Source organism: Periplaneta americana, chromosome 6 (assembly GCF_040183065.1).
Source record: "Periplaneta americana isolate PAMFEO1 chromosome 6, P.americana_PAMFEO1_priV1, whole genome shotgun sequence".
Lineage (NCBI taxonomy): Eukaryota > Metazoa > Arthropoda > Insecta > Blattodea > Blattidae > Periplaneta > Periplaneta americana.
In genome coordinates this window covers 101,350,742-101,368,818 of record NC_091122.1, presented here as the reverse complement: position 1 = coordinate 101,368,818, position 18,077 = coordinate 101,350,742, and the positions used below count along the sequence as shown (strand labels likewise).

The 18,077-nt window shown below is 35.3% G+C and overlaps 1 protein-coding gene across 1 annotated transcript in view; it reads left to right on the top strand.

The window, feature by feature from the left end:
• The first annotated feature begins 2,028 nt into the window (after positions 1–2,028).
• Positions 2,029–18,077, top strand: part of LOC138701560 (uncharacterized) — a 47,791-nt gene continuing 31,742 nt past the window's right edge. Inside the window, exons 1-4 of the mRNA XM_069828579.1 lie at positions 2,029–2,223; positions 9,965–10,067; positions 10,149–10,254; positions 15,555–15,736. Coding sequence (XP_069684680.1) covers positions 2,138–2,223; positions 9,965–10,067; positions 10,149–10,254; positions 15,555–15,736 — 477 coding nt within the window. The 5' untranslated portion in view covers positions 2,029–2,137. The remainder of the gene's footprint in view (positions 2,224–9,964; positions 10,068–10,148; positions 10,255–15,554; positions 15,737–18,077) is intronic.

Sequence of the window (18,077 nt, the reverse complement as noted above, 5' to 3'; positions counted from 1 at the left end):
CTCTGTTGTTACAATATCAATATCATTAAAAACCAATCAGTAGTTTACGACAATAAAGAATACTTAATTGTTAGTACAGGTATATCAGACTGTAGAGAAATCCCACTGAGTGAATTATTTAAACTTACACATCAGATGTTAAAACATTAGTGGAAAGATAACTTTTTGTTTTTATTATGTAAATGAATTTATCTGCAAGATAATAAACTTTCATTCGAGATCCATATATGGATAAATAAATAAACAGATAATAAATAAATAAATAGTTATAATAGCTAAGCCTCCTTTGTGAATTTATGATCACCTATATATGTTCACCTATAAATAACTCTTTTACATTTTGCCGGATATATTTTATTAACAAAAGCAAGGAATGGCATCTTATTGATATTGCATATGTGCATAAAAATTATGTACCATCACTCCGCAAGCAATGATAATATATCCATTTTATTTATTTAAAATAAAAATACAATATGTAAAAAATCCACACATAAAAAGTATGTGTTTTTTTTTTATCTTGCATAAAGTGATTGTTTAGTTTTTAGGTCTTCACGTTACCTATTGTTTGCAATGTATTAGGTACCGATACTTTTTATAATTGATAGCATTCCCTTTATTAATTGAAGAATGAATTCAATGTAATTTGGCTACCTTCGCATATTATATTTTGCCAGATTATCTATGTCCTGTGGTCTAAAAGTACCGGTAATATAATTTATTTTTGATTCTCTAAAACTTAACAACAAGTCTATACTGATTATCGCATATTTATTTCACTTAGGAATTTGATTATAACAAGAACTTGTGTAATCAAGGTGCATATATTTATGTCTTGTGATCTAAGAGTTAAGATGTTAATATAATTTTAGATTCTCTCAAACCTAACAATTTGCTGATTATCGTAAAATTATACAATCTATAATGTGTATTGTGTAGGCCTATTTATGGATGTATCAGTATGTTTTCTATAAATTGCTGCATACGTATTTTCTTTTCTTTAATGTTCTAACACATATCAATGAAACTTTGAATATGTTTATTTCGTCCTAATTTTACGTTAAACGTCGAAAATGGCCATACTATGTCAATTTTACATCATCACAGCGTTAAATTGCGTGATTTACGCACTGCTATTATTTGTCTGCTCTCCAACAATATGGCGGCAAGCGCAGCGTTCAATTTGCCCCGGTTTCCTCGTTTCGCGCAGCCGAGACTGTAGGGACTTGGAATTAACATCATCCATAACCGGGATAGACAAAGACTTAATTATACGTTTTGCAGTTGTTCTTCGAGTAATTTCTAATGGAAGAGACATTAAAGTTGAGTCTTTCAATCAATATGCGCTAGAAAATGCAAAATTGTTCATTCAGAAGTATCCCTAGTTTAACCTCCCAGCTAGCGTACACAAAATTCTCATCCATGGGTCTCAGATTATTAACTCAGCTCTGCTTCCAATTGCACAGTTATCTGAGGAGGCTCATAATAAAGATATTAAAATATATCGAGAGTCCCACACAAGGAAAAGTTCTCGTAAAAACACAATGACAGATTTAGTCAACAACCTTCTCATATCTTCCGATCCTCTCATTTCAAATATCATAAAGTCACATAAAAATACAAAATTCCTTTGTGGAAGGAAGCATTACAGCTACTGAAAGACTCTAGTGAGGAAGAAGAAGAAAGTGCCATTCATGAAGAAAATGTCAGTAATGAAAATGTAAGGATAAGGAATCAGATATTGAATAAAAAAAAAACTATTATGTTATGAAAGTGCTTTTAACTTAAAGAAAAAGTGAAAAATATTGAATATCTATTGATTTTATGCATCCAAGGAAACAATAGAGACATAAAATAATTTTGTCCCATTTTGAGTCGATTCTGGCCCACTGTGCAGTGGCTGAACTTGACATCACTGCTGCATCACTGCCGTAGCCAACGGAGCTATATTTCTTTCTAGCTCGTTGACCGTAGCGACATTTCAACAGTGTATGTTGGCAGCACTGCCCTTCTTTCATCACTGCAATGAGTACGCCGCGTATTGCGAATATTCAGCCGAATAAGGTTTTTTATTTATTGTATACGTATGTCGTATATGAAGGAGTAATTCGTTGATTTTCGTTTTTGTGTATGCAATATGGAGTTTAAAGTCGACGTACACAATTGGAGTAGACAACTGTACACTACGCCACATGAGACAAGATCAGAACTACTGTTCAAGAAGTAAGTAACCCTAGTTAGGATGTCACATTCCACATTTACAAAAATAAGCTTCTTTCCGATTTATCGGCAGTCACAGATAGCTTTTTTTCCTGCTATTACGAACAACACAAACATGCAAGAATTTCTGTAGTCATATGCAATGGTAAAGCTTATTTATTCTCCTGACTTGGTGAAACTTCGATATCCTCGCACATCACACACGGGAGAAAAAAAATACTTATAGGCCTAATTGAAAATGATCACAAAATTATAATACACCATTCTGGAGATACGATGTGATCACTGCAAAAAATATATCCTACTTAACAGGTAACAGTTCTGTAAGTTATAGCCTAATAGGCCTACAGAACACACCACAGTATTCTTGGATAAATCGCAATAAAGAGAACGCTAGGAGGGGAAGTTATCCCCACCCACATGAAATGTGCATTCGATTCAACACTCACGTATCACGTAGAGCAGTGGTCGTCAGCATTCGCTGAAATGTGCAAAGGGTAAGTGGAGCCGTCCCATGTGCCCCATCGTGCAGCAGGAAGAGGTAGAGAGCATACCTGCTAGCAGCTACGAGTGCACCATGGTGCACTGTGTTCTCCGCGGGTAAGAGATGCTAGCCCCAGGGTCCTCTGTGCTGACGACCGCTGACTTAAGGTTGATGCTCACTGGCACGAACCGACCGGAACGGAACGAACCAGAAATATTCTGCGAGAGACGTATGCATGTATTTTAAACGGAAGCAACCGGCTGCTGGTCCTGACGGACAGGGTTCTCGCGACACGACCCTAGCGGAATTTCCGAGACGGCTGATGGCGATCGTCAGCATTCGTATGTCTTCGCTGGTCTTCGGAGAAAAATGTGTTGGCTGTTCTCAGTACTTTCCCACTCAACGTGTGCTGGTGCTTTGTCCAGACAGATTATTCTTAAAATGGGTGATGAAAAGTTAATTTTAACAGTACTAATCGCGCTTCTGTGCTGATTGGCCTTCGAAATGTGATGTTTCCCTTTATTATTTCAGGTGCTAATAACAGATGAAGTTTTAAACATTTTTCTTCGCTCATAAGAAATTACTAAAAAAAAACCATTACTCGATCTTTACACAAATCTGGGAAAAGATGGTTAAATTAATCAAAACACTTTTTTATAATGTTATGACTAGAGCCCGGATTGTATGTAATTACATATTCCGTTCCTACATATTATGTAGCTATAAGGAAAGCTAAAAGTCCCCGAATCATATTAAAGGGATCATTATTCCGAAGTTTTAAATGTTTTTACATATTTTGGTGCATAATAAATATTTTGGCATATACACTCAGGGACAAAAAAACCCGGACACTTTAATATTTGCTGGTATTTTGCAAAACATTATCTTCTCATACAATATTATGGTAGCCATCTATTGTTATGGAGGCGTGTATATATTGTTGATTGTTTTTTGTTTTATAAACAAGCCATTACAACCAAATATTCCAATTTTGCTTTCGGAGTCTCAGCTATAACAATTTTGTCTCAACCATTTTGTGCTTCATTATCGTTATCATTCGTTATTTCTTTATTTTTACATTTTCTGAGTTTAAGTGGGGTTGTAACATTTGTCTTAAAACAAGATGCGACCTGAAGATGTGGCTCGAGCTGTAGCCCTTTATGATGATGGACACAGTGTACGTTACATTGCAAATGTTATGAATGTGGCTAGAAGCATAACCCATGATGCCATAAAACGGTATAGAGAGAGACCTTAGAATATACCAGAAGACCAGGTTCGGGTCGTCCAAGAGCTACAAATCCAAATGAAGACAGATATATGGTGTTGAGAGTTCTTAGGGAGCGCAACCTGCCAGCTACTAGTGTAGCCCAGCAATTTGTTAACATGCATGGACGCCCAATTTCGGCCAAAACGGTTAGAAGGAGGTTGAAAGCAAGTGGACTGATATCAAGTAGACCTGCAACTGGTCCCAGACTTCTCAGGATGCATTGAGTTGAACGACTGCGTTTTGCAAATGATCACAAGGATTGGAGAAATGGACAGTGGAGCTGTGTTCTGTTCACCGATGAGTCCCGTTTCAATCTGTGCTTACCTGATGGATGTGAAAGAGTTTGGAGAAGGAGGGGAGAACGATTTTCACAGTGTTGCATTTCCGAAAATGTGCCGTATGGAGGTGGTGGAGTGATGGTTTGGGCAGGAGTGTGTATGGATGCTCGTACAGAGTTGGTTTTTGTTGAAAATGGAAGACTAACAGCTGATAGGTATATAAATGAATGTTTGGCTGATCATGTTGTGCCATTTGGCCAATTTGTAGGCGATAATTTTGTTTTAATGCATGATAATGCACGGCCGCATATTGCCCATGCGGTCGGAGATTATCTCCAAGAAGTGGGAATCCATGTTCTTCCATGGCCAGCAAGGAGTCCAGACATGAACCCAATTGAACACGTGTGAGACATGCTGGGACGGCGTGTTAAGAATAGACAACTGAGACCAGAATCGTTACAAGAGTTGAGGCGAGCACTTGGCGAAGAATGGGAACTTATTCCTCAAGAAGACATTGCTAACCAAATTGAGAGCATGCCAAGACGTATGGATGCAGTTCTTCAAGCCAGAGGGGGTAATACCCGTTACTAAAAAGAGTTTTTAATGTTTAAGGCACCATAAAATGAAAAAACAGTTAGACCAAACGATGCCATAGTTATACGCCCTTTGTAATTTTTTGTAAATTTTCTCATCAGAGATTTTTTTTTTCAAATGTTGTCGTATAAGGTGCTAAATGAAACATTATTTTGTTTAAATGGGTTTTGTTTCATTTTGAAATAATTGGCAACAAAATACAAGCAAATATAGAAGTGTTCGGTTTTTTTTGTCCCTGAGTGTATTATATATTTTTACATATTTTGAAGGATATTGCATATTTTGAAAGAATATATACATTTTTTCACCAATTTTCTCTCTACGTAATTAAGTTATTTTTTAAAATTGTTTATAAAGCTTATCCCTTCGTCTCTAGTGCATAAATATAATTTAATAATTGAAAATAATAACGTATTTTGTCAAAAAATGGACATCTCTTTGCAATGCTAATAGTTTGTAGGCTATATCCCTAGAGAAGTAATGGTAAAGTAGGTACAAATACCAATGCGAATGGTGGGTCTTTGTACTGCTAACGTAGTGAAGGAAAGAATGAAAATTCCCTGTGGGTATGACCGTTTCGCACAAACACCCCCAATCAGTTGCTCTAAAAGAAAACAATAGTTTTTCTGTTTTTTTTTTTTTTTTAAGAAATTTATTTCAACATCAGGTAATACAAGTAGCAAGCCTACTGCCATTCACATCCAAGTTAAAAGACTGGATTTCAATTGCCGATTCCTTTACTAAAATGGTAAAATCGTGCAGTCCAAAGTGTGTGACACGCATTGGGTGCTCCATGAAGTCACAATTAGAATAGCATTTAAAAATTGGACTACATGTGAGAAATAAAAAACTTGCTCCGTCGAAAAGAAACAAGTTCTTCTTACACAAGTGGTGCTGAAACATTCGTTTTCTACAAGTGAATTTAATAAAAATTTATGCATGGCAATGGTTGCTGCAAACATACAGTGGTATAAACTTGGTGTTCCAAAGTTCCAAGCATTCCTATGCAAATACTGCAACTTCAATATTTCGCATGAATCAACACTCCGGAAAAAATATTTCAACACCAGCTACATTGACACAATGGAAACGATTAGAGATGGACTTGATGATTCCTACGTATGGGTTGCCATTGACGAGACGATCAATGACCGCAGAAAATATGGAAAAATATTTAATTATTAATTGCGCCTCCAAACAATAATTAAATGAGGTTCAATCACATGTGCACCTGTAATTTTTTATTAGTGTGCAAAAATAATCTAATAAAGCTTAGATTTTAAATTACCAACGTTTTTTTTATTTATTACATATTTATCTACATACTTCGTCATTTTTAGCTTCATATTTATGTAGTCTACATAGTTCTCATTTTCACATTACATAAAATCCGGGCTCTAGTTATGGACCCATATTTTCTTTTTTCTCTTTTTCTTCCTCATCAGCTAAAGACTCAGTAAAATAAAATAATCTTCGGAACTACTATCCCACTCCATGTTTAAACCAGACTGCCTGTCGACTGGTGCCGGAATATTCCGAGCAGTGAGTGTCAGAGCTTCCGCGGAAGACGGACTGCTGTAGATTTCCGTTCCGGTCGGTTCGTGCCAGTGAGCGTCAACCTTTAGAGTGTCTTGTGATCTAGTAGGGGAAAAGTGGAAGGGGTGGTGGGCGGAGTTTCTACGTCCTGCTTATTGCGATTTTCCCTCAGAATTATAGACCCTTACCATTATAAACAACATTCTCAAAAGTGTTTGAGAAAGTTATGTATACTAGATTATACCATTACCTGGAGTCCAACGATAGGATATTAGTTTTAGAACAGTTTGGATTTAGAAAACAAAAATCGAAAGAGAATACTGCTTTTAGGTTGCTGATGGGTGTTCTGTTTTCAACACATTGTATGCTTCTTTGACAGTAACAATCATGTGACGATTCTGTAGTAAATTAAACTATCCTCTTGCCAGTTTTAGAATGTTCACAGACATCTTTGATATCAGGAGCTTGCCAATTGATATGATCTTGAGCATAATCTCCTGAACTTTAGTAACTATATCATATAATGAGCGAATATATTTTCTTGGCCCTCTTTTTTGCTGGCATTAGATTACATTCCAATATAAACATCTTTACAACAGAATTTTTTTTTCCTCAGAAGAGAAAGAACTATATCAACTCTATTAGTGCCTTGGGAGTCCTATATGGTCCTAATTTGGACAACAACGGACTTGTTTTTATTTGTTTTCAATATTATTCTTCATCTTTTGCCAGTATTTTAATTTCTTTTCAGCTCCTTCACATCTGTTTCCTTTTAATGCACTGCTCGATTCCTTTACTTTTTCTTCTCATTTTTTCCTGCTGTCTTTTGTTCTTCTCTCTTTCCCTTTCTTTATGACTTTTATACGATTAATCTCGAATATCTCTAATTAATTGATTAACTAGTGGACTTAACTAGTGTTAATTATGTAAGATTTGTCCGGCTTACAGCTGTTTCAGTGCTTCACGCACCATTCTCAGAGCCTACTAAATCACGGCGTCATCTCGAACTTCTCTGCCTGTTATGTGGGTGTGTTTGATTGTTGAAAGGTGTTGAAGAGTGGAGTCAAATAGTGTGTGTGTACTGAAATTGATCTGTGTGTTGAGAATTTGATCGGGGTGTGTTTTCCGGTTATTGTTCTGTCCTTTGCTAGATATCCTCTTAGATGTCTAGAACACAGATGCCATGGCTTTCCTAGCCGGTTGAAGAGCTTTTGTTTCTTTGGAGGCAGAGAATCACTGCGCTTCCATTGTTTCGACTGTTGCTTCATCTCTGGTATGTAGTAGTCGATCCAGGTTTCATCAGCGGTCACAAACTGCCGAAAAAATGGGGCGTATTTTTCTCGAATCGAGCCAGACAATCCCGCGAAATTTGAAATTGGACGTGCTTTTATTCTGGTTTATTTCAGCCGACAGTCATTCAGCACTATATTGTGAATGTTTTCTACTTTTTCTTCACTTGTTGCTGTTACTGGACGTCCATTGCGAGGGTCATTTTTCACATACTCTCGACCACGTTTAGATTGCTGCCAATTTTTTCACAGTCGAAAATGTTGGAGCAGATTGCCCCAGTGTAGCATCCATTTCTGTTGGACTCATTCCCTTTTTTACGAAATAATTATGTAATGAAAGCACGAAGCTCGATAGTGTCCCTTTTTGCCAATCTATCTGTTGTACTAACTTTAAAATCTTCAAAATTAAACTACACAAAGTGTAGTCAACTTAAATTATGCCGCGGCATCTCTGTAGGTGAGCAGCACTGTTTTCGTCAACATTATTGAATATAGTACTTTCAGTTCATTGTTGACAAATTGTGCGATTGTTTCTTGGTTTGTCTTAGGAAGTTGCTTTGTGCATATCAGGTAAGTTCGGGATAGTTCATCTGAATTCAATTTCTCGATAACTAAATTCGCAATGTATCACTCAAGATTGTCAGTCATTTGGTCATCTGATATCCAGGTATGTGAGTCTCCAATGTCTTGTCGAATTCTGTTCATTGCGTCATTGTAGGTCGAATCTAAGTAATTTTTGCACACTGTTGACTCAGAAGAGACTGAGTGGTGGCAGTATTTTTCAAGAAATGCTTTGAATGTTGGATTTTCTAGTTCCAGAATAGAATGTTAGCTGCCACAATGATATGACATAAGTCACTGTAAAATTTGATTTTTGCTGGATTCTTCACGTGATTGTGTCAAAATAGTTTGCTTAAGTTTAGATTTGTGTTTGGCAATTGTCTTATATAATACTTCTTATGAATGCTGAATTAAATGGAACTTTATATCACTCAAAACCTAAAAAGAAAGAAGATTCTATATGGAGTGCAGATAACAAACAATTTGATAATTAATTCAGATAATTTGAAATTAATATCATATGCTTGAAATTTGCTTACTTTAATATTAGGCCTAATGCAGTTGTCTAATAATATCATGAAAAGAAAATCGTAACTCTTAAATAAAGTCAGGAAATAACTACGAAAAAATAAAACATAACAACTAACCTCTTTGTTATATGCTTGGTAGAATATAATTTTTCCATCTGTCGAAAAGTTCGGAAATTCTTGAAATCACTGCCGTATACAGCTTGCTTTGTATCTTGCTACTTTTGGCATTGTCACCACTGCACTGACATGAAAACAGAACTCAACTAAAGAAAAGACTGTTGCATATAGTTGGATAGCCTACTGAATTTCGAAATTCTTAAACTTATTTAAACTACCAAACTGATAGTTGCGCCCATTGTTGTCAGTAAAGTTAGCAAGATTCAGTCAGTAATAGAAGAGCTCCTCCACTCACAGAGAGAGAGAGAGAGAGAGAGAGGAAGGGGGGATAGAAGGAGAAAAATAGAAAAAGTCATTGTTATAGTTCTTATAACATAGAACTTGAAGATTTTTAACTCTTCACAAATGGGGAGGGGGGGATAAAATTTCGCTATTTAGCTTGAAATAGGCAAAAATAACTTAGATTGTTTTAGGCACTGTCAAATAGCATTTTTAAGCATAAATGTTAATGAAATGTGTAAATACTAAGTCCCATAGTTATACATCATCAATAGAAAAATAGGTTTTTTCCTAAAGATCCCCGATCTATTGATCACTCTGGAATTCATATATCATTCATCATCATCATCATCCAAAGAAGTGTAAGGCCCATGGTCTGGTTACGGTCTCAGTGAGTCATTCTCTGTTCACCTTTTTTGGACTGCCCAAAGATCTCTTCCTTGGGGACGATATTGAGCATGGCTTTTGGAAGTCTATTAAGATTCATTCATTGGTCATGGTTTTTCCACTGCAGCTGGTACTTGTTTATAAAATGTGAGACTAGTTGTAATTATTGGAGTTCTTGCATGATATCTTCATTTCTTTTGTGATCCATGCAAGTATACTCTAGTGTTGCTCTCATAAATTTCATTTCTCCAGGCTATTATTCTGCTGATATCAGTACTTCCCATTGTCCATGCTTCACATTCGTAACATATTACAGGTGTAGCTAAGGTTTTATACAAACATATTCTTGTATTCATATATTATATAATTTTAGTTGCTTTTGTAATCAAAGCTAAATGAAAGTGTGATTTTCTGTGCAGGCTCAGTGATGGTGGAAAGAGGATTGTCTGGGAACGTATTCTGAAGCATGTGCATCCTGCAATTGAGGTGGAACATGTACGAAAGAATTTAGCTTTGAAAAGGGTAAGTAACTTACATGGCTTTACTTTTAATGATGTGTCATGTTGAAGTTTCACAAATTAATCAGGTTTAATATGTTCGAAGGCGGAAGAAAAACTACAACTGAGGAGAACTCTGGCATCAAAAGAGAAGGAAATGATCATGAAGGATTACGAGTTCGAAGAGGTGCACAAGAATTTAAGTGTGCTAAGTAAGTACTGCATGTTGTGGATTTGTCTCGAGCATGATCACTGTTGAGAATTTCACGTAAAATGATTCTACAATAAGTTAATGACAATTACCACCACCATCCCCTCCCCTTGGCCCCCGCCGCCACCGCCACGAAGCAACAGATCAAGAATTAATGTTAAAGAGGCAGATGTTAGATGGAAACATTTGGGCATCTTTGGTTTGTCTACTGATGATGGTAGCAATGGTGGTGGTGGTAAATTGGAATAACTTGCAAGCAGAATGGTTAGAATATTAGTTTTTCGTGCCATAAATCCAGGTTCAAAGACAAGTGAGTCCCAATGGAAATTTGTGATGGATAAAAACGGTGTTTGAGTAGGTTGTTGCAGGACACTTCCATTTCCTCTAAGGACATTTCACCAATTGCACCATTAATCATAATCATTGTCATACTGATGTGACATAGATTCATCTTCTATGTTGCATTGAAGGAGGCGGAAAGGGATAAAAGTTCGATGTGTAAGATGAGTTAGTCCTACAAGGGATTGTTCTGATTAACCAAATATGTCATGTAATTGACCAGAAATTAGCTTTGAAAAAAAATATAATTACAGAATTTAGATTGCATTCGGGGTAATCATACTTGAAAATAGCAAATACGAATTATATTGGGAAAAAAATTAATATAACATAACGCAATATTACGAAATAGGCAGGATATAATACTCATACTTATAAATAAGACACAGAAGACAACATTCCTATTCATTTCTTCAGTTTTATCTGCAGGTAACATTGACAAAAATTACAGAGAAGAAGTAGAAAAATATAAAATGTTGGCAAATGGAGTTAATAGCCAACTTTGGATTTGAAAGGATATGATTACAATTCCTATCATAATTTCAGAAGAAATAGTTATCCATACCTTCTACTCTTCATCGAAATTTAAAGGAATTGGACTTATTCTTATAAAATACTGTCTCCTCAATACAGCCAGAGTAGTCGAGAATTCCTTCAATCAATGAAAGAGGCATAAACCATATATTCATTAGCTAATTATAATAAACAGATTCGATAATATACAGATTCCTGCCTTCGCTTGAGTTTATGTACTATATACAATGCTTAGATTGATGTAAATCTGAGAATATGAATAATAATAGTGGATGTGGTTGTGGTGGTGGCGGCAGCGGCGGAAGTTGGACCAATAACGAAGACAGAAAGGAGAACCACAAAGATTCTCACAGAAAATAGGAAGTATCATCCATGAGTGCCTCTATTTGGTTTAACTGACTTGTGTAGTATCCTCTGTGAACAAGTTTCGAATTTAAAATAGTTCTTTCTAAAAGTTCTCAAATAGCAATTGGCTGACAGAAAACTCACTACTCCACTCAGTCTGTGAAATCATCTTGAATCTCTGCAGCTAAGTTCCTCACAAAGGAGACAAAATAGAATATACTACAGCTTATTGTACCATACTAACACAATCTGGTTACATGAAACATCACAACTAAACAGCAAATATCATGCATAACAAATTGACATCAGATATGAATCTTTGGAAGATTATGTCCCATGTTAAAACTACAAACCTGAATCCATGTCGGAAAACGCGGATTACAAGATGTAATAGTGAGTGCAGGAGAATTCTCACAGAATACACAGTGCTGTACATTGGACCTGACAAAATTCAAAATTCTGCTCTTAAAGCTCTAAATTAACTACATGAATGGAATACATCAAATTTGATGACACTCAATTTAAGCAAAAGTAACTACCAAATATTTTCACTCAGTAAAAAAGAAAGAGAATTCAATATCCAATACAATGGCCAACACCTTCCTAGGACTTATGAATCCAAATATCTTGGAGTTATTTTCGATAGTAAGTTAACATGGAACAACCATTTGAAATACATTTCTGAAAAAGCTCGTAAAAGATTCTCCCTTCTAAAAAGACTAGCAGGAAAGAAATGGGGATGCTCTAGGAATACTTTGAACACTACATACAAAATGTTTATACAGCCAGTGCTGACATACTGCGGAGAAATTTTAATTACTTCACCTTTCATAAACGACATAGAATATGTTCAAAACCAAGCTCTCAGACTCATTACTGGTGGAATCAAAACAACTCCAATAGATTCTATGAGATTCCTCACTAATATTAACAGTATCAAAATGACAATAGAAGAAAAAGCACTGATTCAATATGAAAAACTTATCAGATTACCAGGAAACAATTGGCATTCATACAGTCCTCTCTGTAGATTGAAAACTCAAAAAAGTTTCATATCCATTGTTCAAGAATTAAAACAGAAAATCAATATCCTGAATTTAAAAGAAAACTTACAAATTAAACCAAACCCTTTAACTCTATTAAATATAGAATATAATCTAAATTTAACAGAAGAAATACTGAAATCAGAAGTAAACACTGAAATACTGAAACAATTGTCTTTAGAGACAATTAATATTAGGTACCCTCCACAAAACTGGCTTCATTTATACACCGACGGCAAGAGGAGTAGAAATACTCCTCTTGACCGACGGATCCTTGATCTCCAGAGAACAAGGTGCCGGTGCAGGTGTTACATGCTGTCTCTTCTCACTTTATAGATCACTTGGATATGGAACAACAAGTTTTGATGGTGAAATCATTGCAATAAGTGAATGTCTCAGGAATCTTCTATGCCACATCAATAAATTTAGGAATGCAGTTATATTGTCAGACTCCAAAGCAGCTATTCTATCAATCGTCTCTAAACACACACCTTCATCTCAAACAGCAGAAATAACTAAAATGCTCTCTCAATTAATATCACTCAATAAAAGAATTGTATTCCAATGGATACCATCCTACAGTGGAATCCTGGGAAACGAGAATGCGGATGCTTTAGCAAAGAAGGGCAGCACTGCTACTTACAGACCTGTTACTAAATCTACATATTACTCTGTGAAGAGATTTATTAAATCTACATACTTAGACTTCAACAAACAAAATTTGATAACACAATCCCAAGGGAAAAAATGGAACTCTCTGCGTCAAAATCTACAGTTAATTCCCGATTTACCACGAAAATCGTCTATAGCTGCATTTAGATTGGCAACAGGCCATGTTTGTTTGGCTAAACCCCTGCATAGAATTGGAATATATCAGTCCCCTAACTGCTCATTGTGCAACTCAAACCAAGAAATGGATTCGGAACACCTCAAAATCTGTGCTTCATTGGCTGGTCATGATAATATCTTTGAAAAATATTGGAGTGCAAGAGGTCAAATGACTTTATTGTCAAACGCCTGGCATTAGAAAACAACAACAACAACATTGGACCTGATATATACTGGTGGAGAAAACCTTATGTACTACTGAATTAATTCATAAAACGGTTAATTGCCCTAATTACGTCAATACACAGTTTATTTAATGCATTCCCCAGTTCATGTGACTAAGTTCTCTGTTGTTAGATTTCAGAGTCTCGTGAACCAGGCTTGAAAACTCCCAACTGACATACTTCCACTATTATAGTTCACTCATCCTTAATTTCTAATGCATGTAAATCTGATGTACAGATGATGAACTCTTTTGCATATATTTGGCTGTGATGTAGTGCTATGTCCAGAAATTTGTTGACAGATAACTTGAATAGCTTTGTAGCATAATACTATTCAGATGCAATGTCTGAGATTTACATTGAGATGATTGGGAACATATAAATAGGTACATAGTATTGAATTCAATCTTTTCTTCCGAGGAGTGGGGGTTTTATTCCATGGGGAGGAGGAGGAAGTGAAATCGACAGCAAAAGAAGGAATTTTATATTATCTAACAACAATGGAGGCAATATAGGAAATATAGAAAAATGGGATCAATTAAAGAAATAGAGCTTTCATTCATTCAGATTTGTTTTAAATACTACTAAATGTTAGTATAGGATTGACTTTAAAATGTTAATATTGTTATGTAAAACATGGCGAATGTGAAGTATCCTTCTGTGTTAAATTATCCCACAAAGGCAGTGTTAAGTATCCTTTGAACATAAACTGCATAAATTTAGTAGACTTACAAGTAATAATTACTCAGTACTCATTAGACAAATGCATCTTCCGATAGCTTTTCTAAAATTTTAAAGGGCATTGATATGAATAATTTACCTCACCTGTTTTTTGAAGAACTTCGAGGTTAAATGCATTTCACACAGTTTACAAAATGCACCACCCCAAGTATGATCGAAATACAACAGATCATATCGATGGGTCAATTCAAAAGAGAAACAACTCAAAATTTAAAGTTTCGAGAAAACTGAATTTTAAAGCTTCATGGTGCCTTGAAAAATCCAGTTAACATACTCTGATTTGAAACTTATAGTGTATATAAAATTTAATTAACAGGATTTGGAGTAATTTCAATGATTCTTTGATTTTTCACAGCAACACAAAGCTTTAAAATGCAGGTTTCTCAAAACTTTAAATTTCGAGTTGTTTCTCTTATGCACTGGGCCATCAATATCTAATTTCCCATCATTTTTTGTACTATTTGATTTTGCGTCCAGTCATAGGCACCGATTTTCAGAAATATTTAGGCATCCACTACTACTGCTACTGCTGCTATTGCTATTTTATTCATTGACTCACCACTCACAACACTAAATGAAGGTTACACCGGCTCAAAGATTTCACTTTCACTTAAAACTAATTAAGAATTTTCTTCATTAAATCAGTGGATGTACTTTTCATTGACTCCTCAATATATCTTTTCGTTTTAAGGAAAGTAACCAATGTCTCTCTTTTGCCATCATATACTGAAATATTTTTATTTTCTCTATATGTGCACTCTTTCATTTTGCCAACTTTCTTTCGTTTCTCAATTTTTTTGGTATCTCTTTATTAAACTTGTTTATTTTTTCTTTCATCCAGTCTTTCTTCACTGCTTTTTATTGCTTGCTTTCTTTCATTCATTCTATCTTGAATTTCTCTTTCTTTTATTATGATATTAAAGCATGTGTAGTATTTTTACTTTAATACACAAAATTTACAGGAAGTGTTGTGATTCTGCTGAAAGTACATAATGTATTTCGACATTTTAGCAGAAATACATGCTTTCACATTCTTAACACAAAAAAATGTGATTCTTCATACACTGTCTGTTCATGCATCATTCAGTATATTTACAACTTTTTCAGCTAAAATAATAGCCAGAATTTATTTATGTTTAAAGCATATGCTTTAATTTGTTTAGAAAATATAGACATGAAAATTCAGAATTTTTACTAAAAATATTAACTGCATAATGAATGGGAGTTTCGGTAATTTTATGTTGCAGACTGCAAACAACAGGTTACCAAACAACGGACAGATGAGTTGTGCACGAAGACTCTGCTGTTACACTGCAAAGAACAGGACCTCACCAAGAAAGCTCAGTTGTATGAGGAACTGTGCCAACTCGGATATGAGCCTGACCATTCCATAGTATGCGACAGTATTGTCAGTACAGTGGTACAAGAGGTAAGAATCAGATGGTGATATGGAATAATGAAGAAATTATAGAGCAGAAATCTCTAGCTAATTCGTATGCATGAAAATGCTGATTATAATGTTGTCAAAAATCAAAATAAGGTATAAACAAGTACAGTGTTTTCGTATTATAATTAGTTTGATTTGTTTTGGTTGGTTGATTTGGTTTGTTCGTGTAGCTGGTTTGTTTTATCTGTTTGGTTGGTTATATAGCGGGCACATTCATCTCCATTAACCAAGTTACGTGGTTATATGGAAGAAAGAAAGCAAGGAATGTAGCATCAACTCTTCCAATCTTAGAAATGTAAGTGATGTTATAAACTGTTCAATGAAGTGAAAGACGTTATAATGATGTAATATTGAACAAATAGTTATTTATTTTCAACTACATTCAGTAATAATTGATCTCCTTTTATACTCCTTCATTTACATTAACTGTTTTGTCAATATTATATCAACATAACTACTTCTTTCATTATGACAACAATACGAGTTAAGAATGACCCATAAATTAAAATGGATGTACATATTCCACAGAATCAGGTGAGCATATGCCCTTTCTAGAATCAGATATGATTACCAAAGGATTCCGAAAAAGATCTGGACAAAACTCACCTGTTCCATATAAAAGTAGACGAAACCTGGGTTAAACAGTGCAGCCTGTACGAGTTCTCAAGTCAAGTGAAAGTCTTCTCGAGGACAACAGCTCTTCGAGCATAACCCAAGACAGTAACAAGATTGAGAGGTAAGGAGAAGAAAGGGCTAGAGAAGATGAAAACGAGAACCTCTTATATTAAGGTAAGGACAAGTAGCGAAATGTTGGGAACAAAAGAAGGAAACAAGTGGGAAGAGGGTTGTGGTAACACTGAAACTACTGTATCCCTTTCTCCTTTCCCCCAACTGATGTGAAGAAATTAAGCGAAAATGATAATGTTCAAACCAATAGACATAATGGGAGTAGAACTCAACAAAGAGGAGCAAAATGCAGAATCCATAGATGAATGAGTCGACCATAGTGCAGAGTACACTAAGCCAGCTAAAAAAACCATTCGATTAACAATTCGTTCAGTTTGTCCATACCCCATATTGGCGGGTTGGCTGCCAAGTGGTGTACACCCAAACTTCTATGTTTTCAGGAGACCAAATTTAAAGTTTGCAGTTCACTGTAAATTCAGAATTGTATTTGTTTTGAGTAAATAATGGCTTGGCAATAAGTGGAACATACACACTTTCAATTAGAAGTTATATATCTATCTTGCAATTGTTTTAACTACCTCAAAATTAAACTTTTCAATGTCATGATCTTGGAAAAGATATCGTTCCCCTAATTTTATTTATTTAATTTATATTACTAGCTAGCTAGTGAGTACAAATTAAAATTATAAAACAAAAACAACATAAATAAATTGGGAAAGGAAATGAGATTGGGTAAAAGTTGAAACAGTACCGGTACTCAAAAGCAGAACTGTTGTTTATTGTTAAGAATAACAAACAAAAATGAACATTGAAAAGAACAAAATGGAAATTCATACGATGTCATCTGATAGCATGATTTCATCAACTTATTCATCGTCATTGGAAACAGTTCAAAGATCAGAATTTAAGCCAAGAAAAAAAGAATGATGACAAGGGGGTCCCCCTGTATCTTTTTTCTTTGCTTTTGTGACAATCTTCCACCAGGGTAAGCCGTTTGAAGTTGATGCCGAGTCAGGCACATTGAAGGGCACCCAGTTCTACCACGACCTTTTCTTAAGTCAAGCTCTTCGAACTCAACCATTTCGTTTAGATTTTCTTTATAAAGGATAGAGGTTCCATGCGCCTTACTGTAGTCGATATGAAGCATTTTCAGCTAGTTGCTTTCATTTCCAGCAGATTTTGTTTTCTCTTTGTGATACTGTTGAAGACCTTTGATGTCAGAAAATCTGGATGTTGCATCTCATGAACCACAAACTTATTGGTTCTTCAGGTTTTCTCCATCACGTTGTACCAATCTTTTGGTACATAAATTGTTCTATTTCTACTGGCAGTTTCAACACACCCAAAATCACCATCGTTGGAAAGGTATGAATGTCTCGAAAACAAACACATTTGTTCAAAGGTTTCGATGTCATTGTCATTGGACAGAACATAATGCAGGAGTGTGAGGGCTACATTCAAATTTCGATTCTGTCCAGTACAAGAATCGCACTAAATCACAATATGCTTTGTAGCTGGTTTAGAAGACAACACTTTCTTGAAGTGAATAAGCCAGGATGAGACAATCTCCAGGGAGCCCCGAGCTGCATTAGCTTCATCTCAACAATAGAAATATCCCGTTTTACTTTTCACGTCA